This window comes from Mesoplodon bidens, assembly GCF_964165515.1.
Source record: "Mesoplodon bidens genome assembly, chromosome: 15".
Classification (NCBI taxonomy): Eukaryota; Metazoa; Chordata; class Mammalia; order Artiodactyla; family Ziphiidae; genus Mesoplodon; species Mesoplodon bidens.
This window is the reverse complement of record NC_138171.1, coordinates 75,010,338-75,028,256: the sequence shown is the minus strand read 5'-3', so window position 1 is coordinate 75,028,256 and position 17,919 is coordinate 75,010,338. Positions and strand designations below refer to the sequence as shown.

The following is a 17,919-nucleotide window of genomic DNA, read 5'->3' as shown; positions in this document are numbered from 1 at the left end:
ATGAGAGGAAAGTGGCATGACAAAATGATCGTCCCCAATGGCCATTTATATGGCTTGTCATTCTTCAGCAATATCTTCGCTGCAGAGAAACTCTCAAATGTCAGGCGGCTGTACACATATACCATGGCCAGGAACTGTACCTCTGCCTCCTTATGCCTCTCTCCTTCCCCTGGGGTAGATGATGACTGAGGCTCCACTGGTGTCCTCTTGAAAATGTCAGGAAGACAAAAATTTGAAATTTTGTTGTGACAAAATGAGACCTTCCAGGGATGCTTTTAAACCTTGTGGTATATCCAGGGACACACAGCTGGATGCATTTCATGCTTACAAGTGCATGCCAAGGCCTTTGGATATATACTGGGGAACAAGCTACTCCCTTGCCTTCTTTAAACCTGGGGCCATCCTATGGGCCTTGGGAACAATTAATTTATTTTTATATTTTTGGCTGTGTCGGGTCTTAGTTGCAGCATGTGGGATCTTCGTTGAGGCATGCAGGATTTTTCATTATGGAGCATGGGCTCTTCGTTGTGGTGCAGGGGCTCCTCTCTAGTTGAGGCACACAAGCTCAGTAGTTGTGGTGCGTGGACTTAGTTGCCCTGTGTCATGTGGGATCTTAGTTCCCCAATCAGGGATCAAACCCACGTCCCCTGCATTGGAAGGCAGATTCTTTACCACTGGACAACCAGGGAAGTCCCAGGCCTTGGGAAAAATTAAGAAGAGGAAGATCTGTGTCCAGAAAAGGGAGCTCTGGAGAACAGAATGGAACAGTCTAAAGATGTTTGTGGACTGTTTCTCCCATTTTCTCAGGTCCTGACCCCTTTTATTAATTGACTTCTTGAAACCTACTTCCAACAGAACTTTCCAGCTTGACCTCCTGTTCCAGGCATCTAAGAAAATATGTTTCAGCTTAAGTCTCTCCAGGAAGAAGACACAGTTATCTAAACCTCTTTGCAATATGTTCAGAAACAAGTGTTCTCCCAGTTTCATTTTCTTGATGAAACCTTTCCTAGAGTCTTATGACCTAATACAATTTAGATTAATCAATTAGCATTTTTTAAATTCTATTCTTTGTTGAATCTCTTTTATTTTCTGTAAACCGCATCTTCTTCCTTCATAGATAGCTTTTCATTTCAGTGGGAGCACATTTGTCAGTAGCTTCCTGAGAAAGGGTTCCTGAATGTTAAGTTTTTTGAGCCTTGTACATCTAAAAATGGCTTTATGACATTTGTATACTTTATTGTTAGTTTATCTGGGTATAATATTGTAGGTTAAGAAAATTTTCTTTTAGATTTTTGTGAGAAAATTTGCTTCATTGTCTTTTAGCTTCTAGTGGGTTAAGAGATTTGAAGAATTACTATTTCATCATCCTAAAAACATATGTGGCCTGTTTTTTTTATTTTGTCTCTTTGGAAATTTCTAGCATCTTATTCAGTTCCAGTTTCTGGAAACTTCACAATGATGTGCTTTGGTATAGGTTTATTTTTATCCCCTGTGCTGGACACTCCTGGAGCCCTTGTAGTCTGAAAGCTATTATTCTTCTATTTGGAACATTTTAATAAATTATCTCGATGCTAATTTCTGTTCTCTTTCTTCTGGAATATTATTTGATCAAATTTTACCTTTTCATATATTCTCCCTCCAATTTTTCATTTTATTTGTTTGCTCTACTCTCTGGGAGCTTTCCACACCTTATTTCCAACTCTTCTTTGAGTGTTTTGTTTCTGCTATCCTCTATTTAATATCTAAGAGCCAGTTTATGTTCTCTGACATTTCCTCAAAAAGTAGCATTGTTCTTTTTTCAGTGGTTCAATATGTTCTATTACCTTTCTAAGAATATTAATGATATATGTATATTTAAAGTTTTCTTCTCACTACATAGTCATTGTTTTCCCTAAGGTTACTTTTATTCTTGCTTATTTCTACTTTTTAAGTAAGTTTTCCTCATATGTCTAGTGATTTTTAATTGCCTGTTCATATTTCAAATGGGTGGACTAAAAAGCTGATTGGACTTTTCAAAGCATCTGTATATCTGAATATGAACCTGCAAAGTATAAGAGTTAATAAGGCATCATTGTAGAGGGATCAGTCTTTGTCTCTTTGGAGTAACCCCTAATGTCAATACCTTTAGTTATTTCTTCTTGAGCTGATCAAGTCCTGAGAGAAGATCTGTTTAATCACTTGCCAGGAAAATAAAGGCCTGGATGCCAGCCTTCCAGAGCCAAATGGGGGAAGGGGCAGAATGTTTATGATCACTTTATCTCTTTGCTTTCAAAGGGTAACCCCGCCTTCACCTGGGATTGTGTTATCCTCAGACCCTCTGCTTTCTTGTCTCCAGAAGGTAAACCTTTAGTTTTCTCCCAGGTGGGAGTTCTGACTATTCCTTAAACAGCTGTCAACCAACCCTCCTTATTTTAGGCTGTAACTCTAAACCTATGATCAGTTTTCTCAGATGTGTTATAGCTGTAAACCTATAGGTAGTTGCCAAAATTGTGTAATTATTGTATCTTACCCTATTATCTCCACCCTTGCCAGATTATGCCTTAAAAAAATACAATGCAATTTTAGTGTGGTTTCAAGAGAGAGTTTAATTAGTTGAATATGTCTAGACTATTCATTCTATTTATCCTGATGATCCATGATTTCTCTACTATACCAGACTGCAGAATTTTGTTGATTAAGTTAAAAAAATCAGATTTCACATGCTTTATCCTTTTGTTCCTACTATTTTTTAGGCAAAATAAATCAGATGGGAGAAACTGAAGGTCTTCTGCTGTAGACCTGCTTTGCCTGGTCAGGGACTTATTGTGGATCTCCTTCGTTGTCTTTCATTCAAATCTTTTTAGTGAGAAGTATGCAGTGACTAATATCTCACCATAGATGGCACTATATGGATAATTTGTCAGTCAAGTTTTCCTTGCTGTGTCTTTTTCCAGGTAGAATGTCAGAGTCACAGAGGCAGCCTGAGCTCCCAGGTATTTATCAGGCGGGAGTATTTAACAGACAAGATATTTCCTCCCTTATACTTTCCAAGACCCTCTCACTCTTCTCCAATACAGGCAGCAACACAGCATTCTAATTTTGTCTCAGGGAATGGAGGGATGGAAGAGAAGGGAGAACTTAAGAGTACCTTTTCGGCTTGGTTCTGAGGGCACTCTTCTACCAAGGCTTACTTGTCCCCAAGCCTAGGGGAAGTCCCAAGTCCTGAAGAGAGAAGCCTGTGGCTCCCTTCTAGGAGATGCTCTAGAAAGTTCCAAGCCCTGGTGTTCCCCAGTGGCTGGAACAGAAGGAGAGTTTTATCTTTACTCTATCCCTCTGCCTCGTCCCTGGCAGAAACACTAATCAGATGGCATTAAATGTCTAAAGCCATCAACATAGAAATAGGGGACTAGGATAATTCACAACAGAACAAATCAATCCTTAAACAACGAAAGAGCTGATTGTCCTTCATGACACTGACATGACAAGTTACCTGCCCTGTCAATACTTTCTCCTTCTAACACTTTTGCTCAGCAATGCTAGAATTTCTTTTGAAATTCACAAGTAAGAAGTTTATTTGAAATAAATCCATAACCCTCACCTTCTACCTAGAAGCTTATGAAAGTGACTTTCAATAGGGTTATGTAACAAAAGCTGATGCTCCTCATTGCACAGATGAGGAGTCTGATGGCAAGTCCTGAGCACCAGACTTTCACATGACACTTTACATGGGCTCTGTGACCAGGAAAGGGAAAAGGACAACAGGGCATGGTCGCAAGCTAATCTCTAAATAGAATTCATGGCACATTACTAAGGTGACTAGAAAGTTTTGAAAGTCAGGCTCTTTCCTGTTCAGTGTGTGTTTTTTACTGGGATGGTTACCTTGGAAATGACCTCATCATGGCATCAAAGCACCAACATGGAACTGCTACCTCGTTTGTCCTAAAAGCAGATGTAAGGTAACAGTGGCGAAGTGCTAAAGTGAAAAATAATTCTGTGGAGAGTCAAAGAAAGAAAATGTGGCTGGCTGTGTCTACAAATATAGTACTTAAAAAAAAAAAAGGAATGGATTCTGACTTGAAAGGAAGTACATTTATATACGTGCAAGCAGGATGGTAAAGGAAAAGAGAGCCAGCCTTTGAAGAAATTCATGAATTTAGTCTATCTCCCATATATTATTTTATACACCTTTATATGCTATTTACTATATGCAAATATTAACTCATTCCATCCTCATAATAACTCTATGAAGTGGGTACTACTTTTATGCTTATTTTATGAGTGAGAAACTCAGGTATCTTGCCCAAGATTGCATGGCTTACAAGTGGATAAAATGGGATTTGAACCCAAAGTCAGGCTTTGTGTTCCATGCCATTAACTACTAGCTACAGCTATCCTGCTGTACAGCACATAATCTAGTACTAGGAGAAGGTAAATCGTAATCCTCATCATCATCACAATCATCATCCTCATAACAGGAAGACCTAGCATTACCTGAGCATTGACCATGTGGCAGGCACAGAAATCCTATAAGAGAGGTACTTTTTACTTCCCATTTTCAGATGAGCAAACTGAGGCTTAGAGAGGTAAGCAACTTTTCTAAGGTCACAGGGGTACTCAGTGTGAGAGCTGGATCTGGAGGTGGTGCCAGGGCAACAGAAAGGCAGATGGTGGTGAGTGCAACTGATGATGTTTATCCACATAACTTTCCCAGCACTGGCCTGGATGAGGGACAAGGATGATGAAAAGGAGAGGATCCTGCCTCTGTAGCTGTTGGCTTCAATTGAGGCGACATGGATTAGTCCTAAAAATAGCCCTGAATGTGACCAAGGAAGAGCTGTTTCCCATGATTTACTTACCTCTTTAAAACGTGTGACTTTAATCTTTTTGTTAAAAGAAGCTGGGCTCAGGCAGGACAAATGACCCATCTAGTAGAGGCGTGAGGATTAGCTCTTTGATTTGGATTTGTCTATCAAGATCTAAAATTCTTTTCCAGACTCAATTTACATTCTAATCTCCACAAGTAATTCAAAGGCACCCTCTAACATTTTTATTCTCCAATCCATGAGTCTAACTTGTAGGAAGAAAAATAAAATACAACAACAAAAAAATGTGTTATGCCAATGTGAGGACAACAGAAATGCTAAACAGAAAATATGATATTGTTTTGTGGGTTTTGCAAAGAAAAATAAATATACAGGTTACCTTTTAAAAGGAATAGCCAAACACATGCAAATAACATCTTTCAAAGCATGGAAGCACAGAGAAATCTTGACAAATTATGCCTTGGAAGACAGATGGCCTATAAATCCTTACAGAATCATCACACAGTTAGGATGGGCAAACTGAACAATGTGTCTGCCAGCTAGCATGGCCAACAGCCTCACTTTGTTGAGCCAAATGCCAATTAGGCAGGATCTGGCACTCACATGTTTGGATGTCACTGAGATTAGATGGTTGAGAATCCATTCATCACCATTCAATCCTCAGTCCTAATGTAATGTTACCAGGGCATGTTGGAAAGCTACTGGTCCAACGGCTTAGCACCTCCTAAAATCACTTCCAAGCACAGCTCTGAGAAGGTATTTCCTTGGCTCACATTTATTCCTGGTGCTTTGAACCTTATGTGAGTTCTGCTAGACCAGCTCAGAGAAAGTAAGTACAGATGGTTCTAATATCCCATGGCTCACCAAAATCTATTTGCCTGCTTACAGAAATAATCTATAAAATGTTCCCTTTTCAATTCTCTTTGCTTGGGCACAGAATTTCCTATTACATTTGCCAATTAACTGTGTTTTTGTATAGTGTATGAACTTTGCTGGTTTCTTTGCCTATTTTATCCATTTCTTTTCAATCCTGGAGTTAGTATATTCTATACATGTTCTCAGGCATTATTTTTTTATCTTAGGCTGAAAAGTGTCATGCATTCATATTCCATCTTGATTGCAAAATTACTAATTATCAATTACCATAATTATGTACAAATACAAGTCCAAGATATCGTGTAATAATATCCACTAAATGAATATGTGCTCTTCTCAAAAGCCTTTGCAGATCAACCCCACGACCCAGCTGTCCTGGCTTTTTGTGGCCCTGTAGTTCTCCCTGTATTCAGCTGAACTTGTTAATGTGGTTTTGTGTGAAAGTTCTTAATAATAGCACCTAACTTTGATTTAGCACTTTCCCTTTTTCAAAGTATTCTCACATCTGCAATTTATTTACATCACACTGTTCTGTTTGGTAGGTAAGACAGCATTTTATTATTTAACAGGACAGATAAAACTTTTTTTTTTTTTTTTTTTTTTTTGCGGTACGCGGGCCTCTCACTGTTGTGGCCTCTCCCGTTGCAGAGCACAGGCTCCGGATGCGCAGGCTCAGTGGCCATGGGTCACGGGCCCAGCCATTCCGCGGCATGTGGGCTCTTCCCAGACCGGGGCACGAACCCGTGTCCCCTGCATCGGCAGGCGGACTCTCAACCACTGTGCCACCAGGGAAGCCCAGGACAGATAAACTTTGACCCAGTGAGATTAAACAGTCCTTTTAAGTTGACATGGCTAGATAAAAAGAGAATCCAGATTGGTACCCTACTCTCTTAAACATGGGCTTGGAGTCTTTTTCACTAGATTTATGTAATGGCTGATTGATCATTTAGGGCTAGAGGTTCTCAGAGGATAGGGAACAAGTCTGTCGCATTTTATTAGTGCACCATCACATTGTTCCATGGGAGGAGACCCTTCACAATGGTTCTTGACCATAACACAAAGGAGAGCAAAATGTTCTAGATCCTTAATGAGAATGTCATGTTCCTTGGGTAAGATGGACATTAGTTTTGCCCAGGACTGAGAGATGATGCAACATTTAATGGTTGCCTACCATTCCTCATTCTCACCTCCTAAATTGTCCTACTGGTGCTACCTGGGATCACCTTTCAAATAAACTCCTTATATTTGGATTCTTCTCCCAGGGTCACTGCTGGGGAAACCTAAACAAAGGCAAGTAGTGTAAGCAGATAGGTTAGGCGGAGTCCCTGGAGAAAGAGAACCAGGCATGGCTTTCTCGACATAAAAGAACCCATTTTGGTCTAAGCCATTTAGTGATCTAAGCCTGGCTACAACGCTTACCCTTGAACAGGTCTCAGGAATCAATGATATTAAGGAAACAAAGGAATGCAGGGACAAAGAAAAGGCAGTCAAAGAGTAGTGCAATGATAAAGCAGAGTCTTAGTTCCTCCTCAAGGGATATAAATAGTAATAATGTATCTCTGAGTTCTGCAGGAACTAAGGCCCCCTCCCAGGTGGAAGATGGAATTGTGATGTTGACCCTCCTGACTTCAATCAATTAAAGCTTGGACTCTCTCGACTTTTGCCTCAATTTTATGCTGAATTCTCATTGGCTCTAGCTCCTTCATGAATATGCAAGTAGCCTTAGCTTAAAACTTCCCCAATTTTGCTGTTAGGGGAGACACTGCTTTAGGAAAGATCCCTGGTGTTTTCCTTATTTACTACAATTAATAATCCTTCCTTCTCCCAATCTTTGGCTTGGCTGTGTCTATTGGCTCAATACCCACCAAGAGGCGAACCCAGTTTTTAGGTAACAGTAAATAACATTAATAAGAAGCATTTTGGACTCCTTTTCTACACGTAAGGTAGGGTGTTAGGTGAGAAATTTAATGTTTTCAAACATCCTCAGTTAAGTCTTCCTCTTAAAATGGTGCCATCCCTACTCTGCAGGTAATTTTGCTTTTGCAAATGGAGTCCTACAGACTGCAGTGGTTCAGACAGGGCTCCTAGAATCTCTATAATGAATGAATGAAATTATTGGTCATTCTCAGCTTCCCGACATTTCACCCATTGCCACGGTGCATTTTTCAGCTTTCCTGTGAAGTGTTAGGTTAGACAGTCTACCCCTCACCTCATCTGGCTTCCTTGTGGTCACCATATGTTTTCCACGGAGTTGATTCTCTCTGCATTCAATCAGCTTCCTTCCCGCTTATTTGGTGTAAAATCAACTATCAACAAAAGTCAGCTCTGGGAAAAGTAGATGTTGGGGTCCAATGCCTGTGGCTTCCTGGCTTTTCTGCAGCACAGTGCAAGCTGCTAAGCCATTCCTTCTAACTGAGCCATAGCCTGCCCCCTCACCCCTGCTGGCAAGGGAAAAGGTGTAACAGTCAGTGATTATTAATGCTTTGTTCTGATGGGAGGTTACCTCTAGGAGAAAATAGCCATTATCTGCTTTGTCCCCTTAGTTCTCACCCACAATGGCAAGGCATCTTGGGAAGGTATAGTCTGATGAGGGAAAGAGGTTTTAAAAACACTCAACAGATGGGTGGATTATTCTACCAAGTTCACTACTGCACCTCTTTAAAACTTGCATTGGTTTTTGTCTTTATATATATATATATATATATATATATATATATATTTTTTTTTTTTTTTTTTTTTTTTTTTTTTTTCCTGACTGGTTGTTTTCTGAACAAAAGCTGTTTCAGCTTTGAATGGACATGGTTGTGGCTTTCTGGCTAGAGCTGTAATTCTGAGTGGACACTGAGGTCACAGAAAGAAAGGACGCAAGAGAAAAAAACAAGGACTCCTGTTTTTTTTGTGCTTTCCTCAAGCCCAGTTCCTCCCTCCTGGGAAAGGAGGAAATGCAATCAAGAAAGGAAATTCAAGGAAGTTATCAAGCCAACTGATGAACAGTGAATTCATAATGGCTATCTTTTTTTTTTTTTTTTTGTGGTATGCGGGCCTCTCACTGTTGTGGCCTCTCCCGTTGCAGAGCACAGGCTCCGGACGCGCAGGCTCAGTGGCCATGGCTCACGGGCCCAGCCACTCCGTGGGATGTGGAATCTTCCCGGACCGGGGCACGAACCCGTGTCGCCCGCATCGGCAGGCGGACTCTCAGCCACTGCACCACCAGGGAAGCCCCATAATGGCCATCTTGAAAATAATTTTTTTTCATTTTTGCCAGTCTCAAATACTTCAGAGAAGTCTATGAATAAACAAAACACAGAGCTAAGAGGAGCTTGGAATATACTCACAGATGGTAATGTCACTCTTCTATGACCTTCCACAGAGGCTAACAAGTCAATAGGTGGGATTTAAATGGGATTGTAATCAATACAATACTAGAGTGGCTTTTTGGCAGCTTTCTTAGTGTAGTAACTTAAGATATGAAAAGAACTGGCTACATCCAACAGCTTTCATCTGTCTTTGTCTTTTGGGAAGAAAATCTATCTCATTTGAGTTGCCTCTGTTCACTCATTTCTGTTCTTTTTTTTTCTTTTATTGCTACACAGGTCATCTATATACAAATATTTAAACGAATGCCAGCTTAATGGTGAGAAGATCATTAGGCCAGTGAATATCTCCTCCAGATGTGTGGTTTTTAAACTGAGCATCTCGAATCTCTTGGGGTTTGGGCAGAAGTGCCTGCAGAGAATGGGCTGGAGCAGGAGAATAAACAGGAGTAGGGCAGCCATCACCAGCTACAATGCAGGCTCCGCTCATTCAACCAAAACAGTGCTTCTAAAGGTTCTTCCTACACATTGACCAATCCTATGAGACATTGTGAGAAGAAACAAACACAAATAAAAGGATGCTATGTCAAGGACAGTCTGAAAACCACTGCTATGGATGCAAATTGCTAACTTCTAAAGAGTTGGCATTGCGTTTTTTGAGCAAGGCCTAATGGAGGGCTCCACGTGGGAGTCTGGAGTGGTGCAAAGAACTGGGACACAGAAAATATAGTCCTACTCTCAACATTGTCCCTTAGCTGCCTCTTCTATGACCTGAGAGTTGGGGCTAAATGGCTAAGTCCCTTGTAGACAGGAGATCCCGTGATTTTGAGGCTACCAGCCAGGACTTCAGGAATGGTAACAGCTAAGACAACATGTGACATGCTGGAAGGGATGAGCCATGGGCACAGCCCTTCCGTTTTTTTTTTTTTTTTTTCTCTCAATGCTCAGCTACTCTGACCTTACCCATCTTTCACTTTAGATTCTGTTAAGGCCATTTATTGCGAAGTGCTTGTCTTAGTTTTGGTTCTTCTAAAAGTAGGCTTTGAGATAAGGATTTGAGTGCAAGCAGGTTATTTGGGAGATAACCCAGGAACTAACAGTAGGGGAGTGGAGAAAAGAGAAGGGAAGAAAAGGCAGCAAATAAAGGGAACCTAATCAAGCAGGTTGCAGTTGTGGGAAACTGGGGCTCATTCATACATGGGAACTCTGGGAGAATGTGAAGAATACGTATCAGAAATGTCCCAGACAAGGGGCAAGGAAGAGAGGTACTACCACCTGAGTGAAAATTACTTCTGGGGCCATGAATTCCTGGGCACTTGTAGGCTGTCTGTGGCTGGGCTGAGAGAAAGTCCCAGAGATTTGCAGAAGATGCTGTTGACTGTGTTGGAACCATGTATTCCGAGGGATACAGGATAAGCACTGATGTTTGCTAGAACTGGTATCATCCCATTTTACAGATGAGGAAGCTGAAGTTCAAGCAAGTGAAGTCACTTGCCTGAGGTTAACTGGCTTAACCATAATACAGTGCCAGTCTCTTTCCTTAATTACGGCATGTTTGATGTCTCAAGAATGCATAATACATATTAATAAAAATAACCATTATTTTTTATAACTTCTACCTAGTAAAGGGAAATGGTGTTAGGAAAATAAAAATTTTAAAAACTCTATTAGGAAAATTAAGTGATAAAGTAAATAGTAAGATTCCAGTGTAAATCATTACGTTTTAAACTATAATTATAATTCCATTTTAATAAAAATATAGATAAAATATTGATGAGTCAGAAATGAACATTTGTGCACAGATATGACTCACCATATTTTTTCAGGTTTCATCACCAAATAAGTCTAATTTTTTTTATTAATTGCAATAAGTAAAATAAGCCTGTTAGCCAAGAGACAGCAACATCCAGAAATGCCTCTGCCTAGTGCTCTGAATCTCACTTCCAGACTCATAAATAATTTGGCACAAATGCCAATTCTCATTTTTCATTAGTTCAGATCAACAAGGGTTTAATAGGTAACAATTAATACATACAACCTTCTTATCATAAGAAACTTACTTAATTCTCCCAGAAATTCTCTCAGAATATTTTCAAAGATCAGAAAACTAGGGGGTGGAACTGGTCAAAGAGATTAAATGGCTTCCTAAGGTAAGGTAAACAGAGATGATGAGTTGTTGATTTGTGACCAGTTTTAGTGGGATCTGCTGTTTTTATCTGCCTGGTGACTAGTCCTCCTTTTTCCAGGTACACACTCTAGGTGAATTTCAGGGAACCACCCCTCTCCCACTGTCATTCCACATGGTTCAGGTAGCTGACTCCTTATTGGCTCTAGGAAGAGTCATGTGACCAAATTCTGTCCAATTAATACATTCCATCCTCCAGGCCGCAATGATCCTAGTTCAGGAGTGGTCCTGGCTGGCTTGGGCCATGTTCTGGTTTCTGGTATTTTGTTGCAACTATGAGATTGGTAGGCCTGGAGCTGCTGGTGGCTTTCTTGTCACTTCAGGAGAGTCTGCCCAAGAATTACAGCCAGTGCAGAGAACATGATGGGAGATGACAGGTCTTGATGACGTCATTTGAGCCCCTGGATGTAGTCATGCCTGAAGTCATTAACACCCTCACTTTTCGCTTATATATACCTGTCAGTTCCTTTCTGTGCTTCAGCCTGAGTTAAGTTTGTCATTTTTCAACTGAAGTATTTCCACCTAATACTACAGGTTGCAAGTTTCCAAGTCCAGTGCTCTCTCTAGCACACTCTGGGTGCTTCTGGTTGTTGATAATAATGACACAGTATAGTTCACTTACATAAATATTTTTAAATAAAACAATATTAAAAATGCAATAAGGTTATTTCTAGTATGCAAATCATTGTTAGCTTAGGTCTATTTGGAGCAAACATGCTTGCTATACCTGAACTTCTATTTGGTTTGCTTAAAAACAAATTGTCCTGCTATTATTAATTTTGAGTTCAACTATTAAACTATTAGCTCATGGAGTACTGATCAAATACTAAAAGTTTTAGTTTCATTTTAATTGCAACAAAGCAGGGAAGCTTTTTTATACTACACTGTATAAACATTTAAGAGGAAGAACTGCTGATAAAAAAGAAACGTAGCTTGAAACATCTGCTAATATTATGATCTGTTATATTAATTCAATTGCTTAACAAATACTCATGAACACCTGCTCTTCACAGAAGAATAAACATATGAACAAACTTAACTCTTTTCTTTCAGTTTGGCCGTTTAATCATAATTTGACCTTCTTTTATAGACAAAGTTGCTGAATCTAGAGGTCTGCAGCCTGTTACCTAAGGCACCAATAACTATTTCATTTTTTATGCTAATTTTACTCAATGCCTTTCTTCTAAAGAGTTTAAATTATAAACAAAATAACTCTAAGAGACATGAGTCTTCAAACTGACATTCATGACCCTTTTGTTTGGAAGAGGCAGGAGTCATTGTGTAGCCCTGCGTTAAGCACGGTTAGGCCTACAGTGCAAACAACATGGTAAGGAAGAAACATTTGCTGACTTGGGGCCTCAACATTTTTCAGTGTGTGATTTTAAACTGTAAAAATAAACCTAACTCCCTTGAGAATAGTATCTTCTGCAGCAAGATTTCAACTCTGTGAAACCCAAACATGTGAACATTTGGCCTTAGACTGCACAGAAACCTTCTGATTATTTATAACCAATATACACTACAGAAACAGAAATTCCAGCGTGGAATGTGGGTAATGTCCTCATGACAGGGGGTCAACAGAGCATCACTGTTGGTCAGCTCTTCTGGGTTTTCACTTCACACTTCCAGGTGTTGTGCCATCAATCAGCTCACTTAAGCTCAGCTTTAGCCATTAGGCTTTTAGCCACATTGAAAATTTTTCATTAATTTAAGATTACCTTTTATGTCAAAATTATATTAAATGGTATAAAAACTAAACAGCATATGTCAATTTTGTGTATTGTTTATTTGTTTAACACCGACTTTAAAATGTTTCTTGTATCAGATAGTATATATATATATATATATATATATATATATATATATATATATATTTATTTATTTATTTATTTATTTATTTATTTATTTATTTATGCTATTATATGCGGATTTTCTGTATGTATCTTATTCCCATGATTTTATATCAAATATAGGCAATATGGAAGTGTCTTTCTCTGATAAATAAAACTGAGTTTGTGGTCAATTTAATTAATGCTTGGACACATTTGAAGAACTAGTAAAAATGTAAGGTGCCACAGAAAAAAATGATAATGTAATATTAAACTTCCCTACTTATTTTCTTATGTGTTTATTGATTAAAACATATTAACTAGTTGACTGAAAGTTAAAAACTCTGCTTTCCTGAAGAGCATCTTGGTATGAGATCTTAGGTAAGTCATTTGACCTCAAAGTTTTGGTTTTCTTCTTCGTAAAATGAAAACGCACATTTTGAAAGTCACATGATAAGTGAGAGCTAATTTCCTTGCATATCAGTCATCATTGAAGCCATATAATAAATACTTTCTTAAATTGTACTTCGTTGCATATAAAAAGGAGTTCCTGTAAAGATCTTAAAGTCAAACATCAGATATTATAAACTGCAAAATCAAGTAAAAAATGATTTTCATCCTTGGAAAAAATATTTCAAACTTTTGATTACTAAAGAATTGAGGTCTAACTCAACAATTTCTTATTCCTACAAATAAAGATTTCAAAATTGTTATCCTTTTGACTGTGAAACAACAATTGCTAGAATAAAACAATCTTCTCTAATCTTCTTTGTTCACATAAACAGAGCCAAAGCAGCAAACAAAATGACTTGGTGTGAGACATCTCAAGTTCATCTTCCTACTGGAGTTTTGGGGTTGAGAAATGAATACTGTGATTTAAAAAAATCACATCAGTGCTGACAGAGAGGCTTCGTGATCAATATCATATTAAGTTGTAGAAAAATCAAGTTGCTATTTTTTAAATATACCTGAATTTTACATGTCTGCATGATTATGGAATTCACACTTAGTACAGCTATAAGATGGAACTAAATACTCATGCAACTGTTAAGAGATATAGTCTTAATTTCCATTAGAATCAAAATCAGTTCTTCCAGGATGATAGAGTTTTACAATAATCTATTGTATTTTCCTTTGTATCCTCTACTTTGTCCGAGTCATCAGAGTATGATGTATGGGGACATCACGCACTAGATGAAGCCTGGACCACCAGCAAAGTGGTATGAAGGGAGGAGAAAAGGGAAAAGTTTAGGTTCTGAAGTGCCTCATTGGTTTCACAAAAGATTTTTGTTTTCCTGGTGTCATGGGCTAACCGTTTTTAGAAGTCTTGTCAGAATTGTTAAAACACTGTGTTAGTTATTTTTGGCGAAGTTTGGATTTCAAAAAGGAACTGTCAAGCTATCTATGAGAAATCTCCAAGGAGTTCTCCTGGTTTAATGAAAGGAGAAATCCCATCTCTGTGACATCAGGGAAAGGGTGTCAGATCTGAGGGGGTTGGAGGGGCAGGCCTGGAAACGCCAACAGGTACTGTTGGGTCAGTTGTTTCCTTTGACCTCGGCAACAGTAATAATGATGACAACAACAAAGGCAAAGTGCCTGGTGAAGAAACTAAGACTAAAACTAAAATATGTAAAATGATAAAACTAAAAACTAAAATAATTCATCTATAAATTCCCAACTAATAACATGTAAGATAGAATTAGTGATAAGAGTTTACTTTGATATTTAATAAATACTCTCAATTTTCATTTAGAAGATAGTTTTAATATAACCATCTTATTAATGACCACAAGCTTGCCAGAGCTATTTGCTACTTATAAATTACTTGCATATTAACATGCAATTTATTTCTTAATAATTGGTTAATTGCACTTTATTTTCCTCCCTATGGAATATCTAGTCAATTTACAATAACATCAGTAATAACACACTAATATTCTCAGTGAAGGAATTTCAATCCAGATGAAACTTGGTCTTAGTGGTAAAGGATGATCCAGTTTAGAGACCATGATGCCACATATAGTTGAAAACTCCTGGCAGCTGAATTTTCATGATCTTATTTTGGCAAGTCATTTCTCCAGAATCAAAAATATAAATTTCTCAATAACTTTCAGGCATCTTAGTGCTGTCTTTCTGATACCAGTTTTTTTTCTCCCTAAAAACACTAATTTTTTTTAACACAGAAGGCCAAAGTTTAAAATATCTTTTCAAGTGGAAAAATTCATCAGTAGTGTAAACTATAAACTACTATAAGATAAGCTTCTAATGGACTGAATATTCTCTTCAGTTTTAGAGATTTAGAAAAATCTATGGGTCATGTCGCAGAGCTAGAAACAGACCCAAAAGGGCAACATTTAAGACAATGAATTTCCTGTCTGAAAACAAGATGCATTCAGTAACTGGGAAAATTTAAAACAAAACAAATGATTAGACATTTAAAAAACAATGTTACACACACACACACACATATATACATAACAACAACAAAAACATCACATACCAAACTCTAAAAAAATCTTCTGATTAAACCACCAGTGATTTAAGTCAGAAAGAAAAGCAAGCATATAAATGTGGGAAACCCTCCTGAATAATCCTTGATGTCCATGACTACCAAGAGTGGCCCACTCACAATTAGAACTCGATCTTTGCTCTGGTGTGGGAAAAGGTGGACTGACCTTTTCTGGCAAGACTGTTGTTGGGTTCATACTTCTCAATCAACACTTGGACTTGCTCTTGCTTTAAAGGTGGGTAAAGAATTTCATTTAGCCTGGGATCTCGCTGCTTAAGGTTGATAAAATCCATCATCTGATCAACCGTAAGGTATGGTTTGCTTTTGGCACCACTAAAAACAATTAAAAACAAGAAAATTAGAAGGTTTTTCCACCAAGTCTCATTCATATATTTGCATTAGCTATGTGTAAACAAACTCCTGCCATACCTGGCAAGAGCATCCTGTACTGGAGTTCCTGTCTTGCCCTAAAAACATTGTGTTGCTCCATCACAACCTTTTTCAATCACTGCCACCAAATCCCAATGCCCTTGAACTATACCATATGCATAAGAAAACCACAATAGGGAAATACTGTATCTTGTGTGTGAAGATGCACCACTCTAAATGGAACACAGAGCGTGGGTTGTTTTTTGATTATGAAGCTAAACTTCTGGTTTAGTCATCAAATTCTCATATCCCACTTAATCTTCTAAAGATGTATTTATTTCTCATTATTAAAAACACCCAATATGTTTGGGCACATTTTTCTTTTCATTAAAATTATGCTTCAGCAAGAATCTATAACTCTGCAATACAGTGTGATTCAAACTTCCCATTTCAATCCTGTTGACAACCCAAAGACAAGTTCAATAGTACAGATATTGCAGATGTTCAATCAATAATTGATGGCAATGAACATGACAAAGTGAGTACATCTGATATTATTCTCAGCAGCACTGTTTGCTTGTTTTTCATATGAAGAAATCTTTATTTAGTCTGTCAGTTTTGGATTGGTCTGTCATCACATAGATTTCAGTATATCAAGAAACTGCTACTTCCCCATATTTGCCTTGGTGTTTTGATGTGTTTTTCTTTTTTTTTCATTCATTTTTTAAAAAGTAATGCCTATATGATTTCTAACATAAAAGCAAATAATTTTCAGATGGGAAGGTTCTTAGTAATCCAAACTTCTCCTTTCATTAATGTGATGCAAAGAGATAATATGACGGGTTCCCAGGTCAGCATTCTTTCTGTAACAGTCTATCTCCACAAAGTAAGCCTAGATGCTTCTCTGTTCTAGCCATAATCTTCAAACCACACAGAGCCCCCTGAGGATTCTAAAACAGAGACACCCTGCAACAAATCATAGCCAACTTCACTCATTAAAAATGGTGGTTGAGGGCTCCCCTGGTAGTGCAGTGGTTAAGAATCCACCTGCCAATGCAGGGGACAAGGGTTCGATCCCACAGGCCGTGGAACAACTAAGCCCATGTGCTACAAATACTGAGCCTGTGCTCTAGAGCCCACAAGCCACAACTACTGAGCCTGCGTGCCACAGCTACTGAAGCCCGTGCGCCTAGAGCCTGTGCTCTGCAACAAGAGAAGCCACCACAATGAGAAGCCCGTGCACCTCAATGAAGAGTAGCCCCTGCTCGCTGCAACTAGAGAAAGCCCACACATAGCAACGAAGATCCAACACAGGCAAAAATAAAAACAAATAAATTAATTAATTAAAAAAAAGTGGTTGAACCTCAGGGGTAGGAATGCGTGATTGCCACCATCACATTACACAGAACCACTGCTATTATTTATCGTGTACAAACAGGTTCTGCCATCTCCCTCTACTGCTCAAAATCCTGCCCTAGCTAGCACCCTGAGTACCATCACCAAGGTGGAACAAAACGAGTTAAAATGTGTTCCCTTACAATTCGGAAAAGATGTTATCAATTTCAGGTCGAGGACAAAGGTTGTTCAGGAAAACTCTGTACACTTCTGGAGTGAAATCTTCTTGAGGTATCAATTCATTCTGGGGAATAAAACAAGAGGGTCAGTAAGTGGTCTTTTTCTTTGTTATCTTTCATCCTCCCAGTTTTCTCTCTCTCTCTCTCTCTCTCTCTCTCTCTCTCTCTCTCTCTCTCTCTCTCTTCCCTCCCTCCCTCCTTCCTTTCTCTTTTCTTTCTTTTATTGGCTTGGCCAAAAAGTTCGTTCGGGGTTTTTCCATAAGATAAATAGGAGGCCAGGGTGAACATTCAGAAAACATCTATGAGGCAAGCGGTGTAGTTCACTTGGACACTGGCTTTGAGGTATCAAAAGCCTTATTTTCTGTTTTTTCATTATATTTTAAGCTTAAGAATTTTCTCCTTCTAAAGGGATGTTAAGGCAATTTCTGAAGTACATTCAATAAATAAGGTTAGACCTAGTG

General features: G+C 38.6%; 1 protein-coding gene across 2 annotated transcripts in view; it reads right to left on the bottom strand.

Moving 5' to 3' along the window:
- Positions 1-17,919, bottom strand: part of PLCB1 (phospholipase C beta 1) — a 699,301-nt gene that overhangs the window by 173,275 nt on the left and 508,107 nt on the right. For both annotated transcript variants that reach the window (XM_081257138.1, XM_081257139.1), the window contains exons 8-9: positions 17,423-17,523; positions 15,682-15,848 (exon numbers count right to left, since the gene is read on the bottom strand). In XM_081257138.1, the coding sequence (XP_081113264.1) occupies positions 15,682-15,848; positions 17,423-17,523 (268 nt within the window). The remainder of the gene's footprint in view (positions 1-15,681; positions 15,849-17,422; positions 17,524-17,919) is intronic.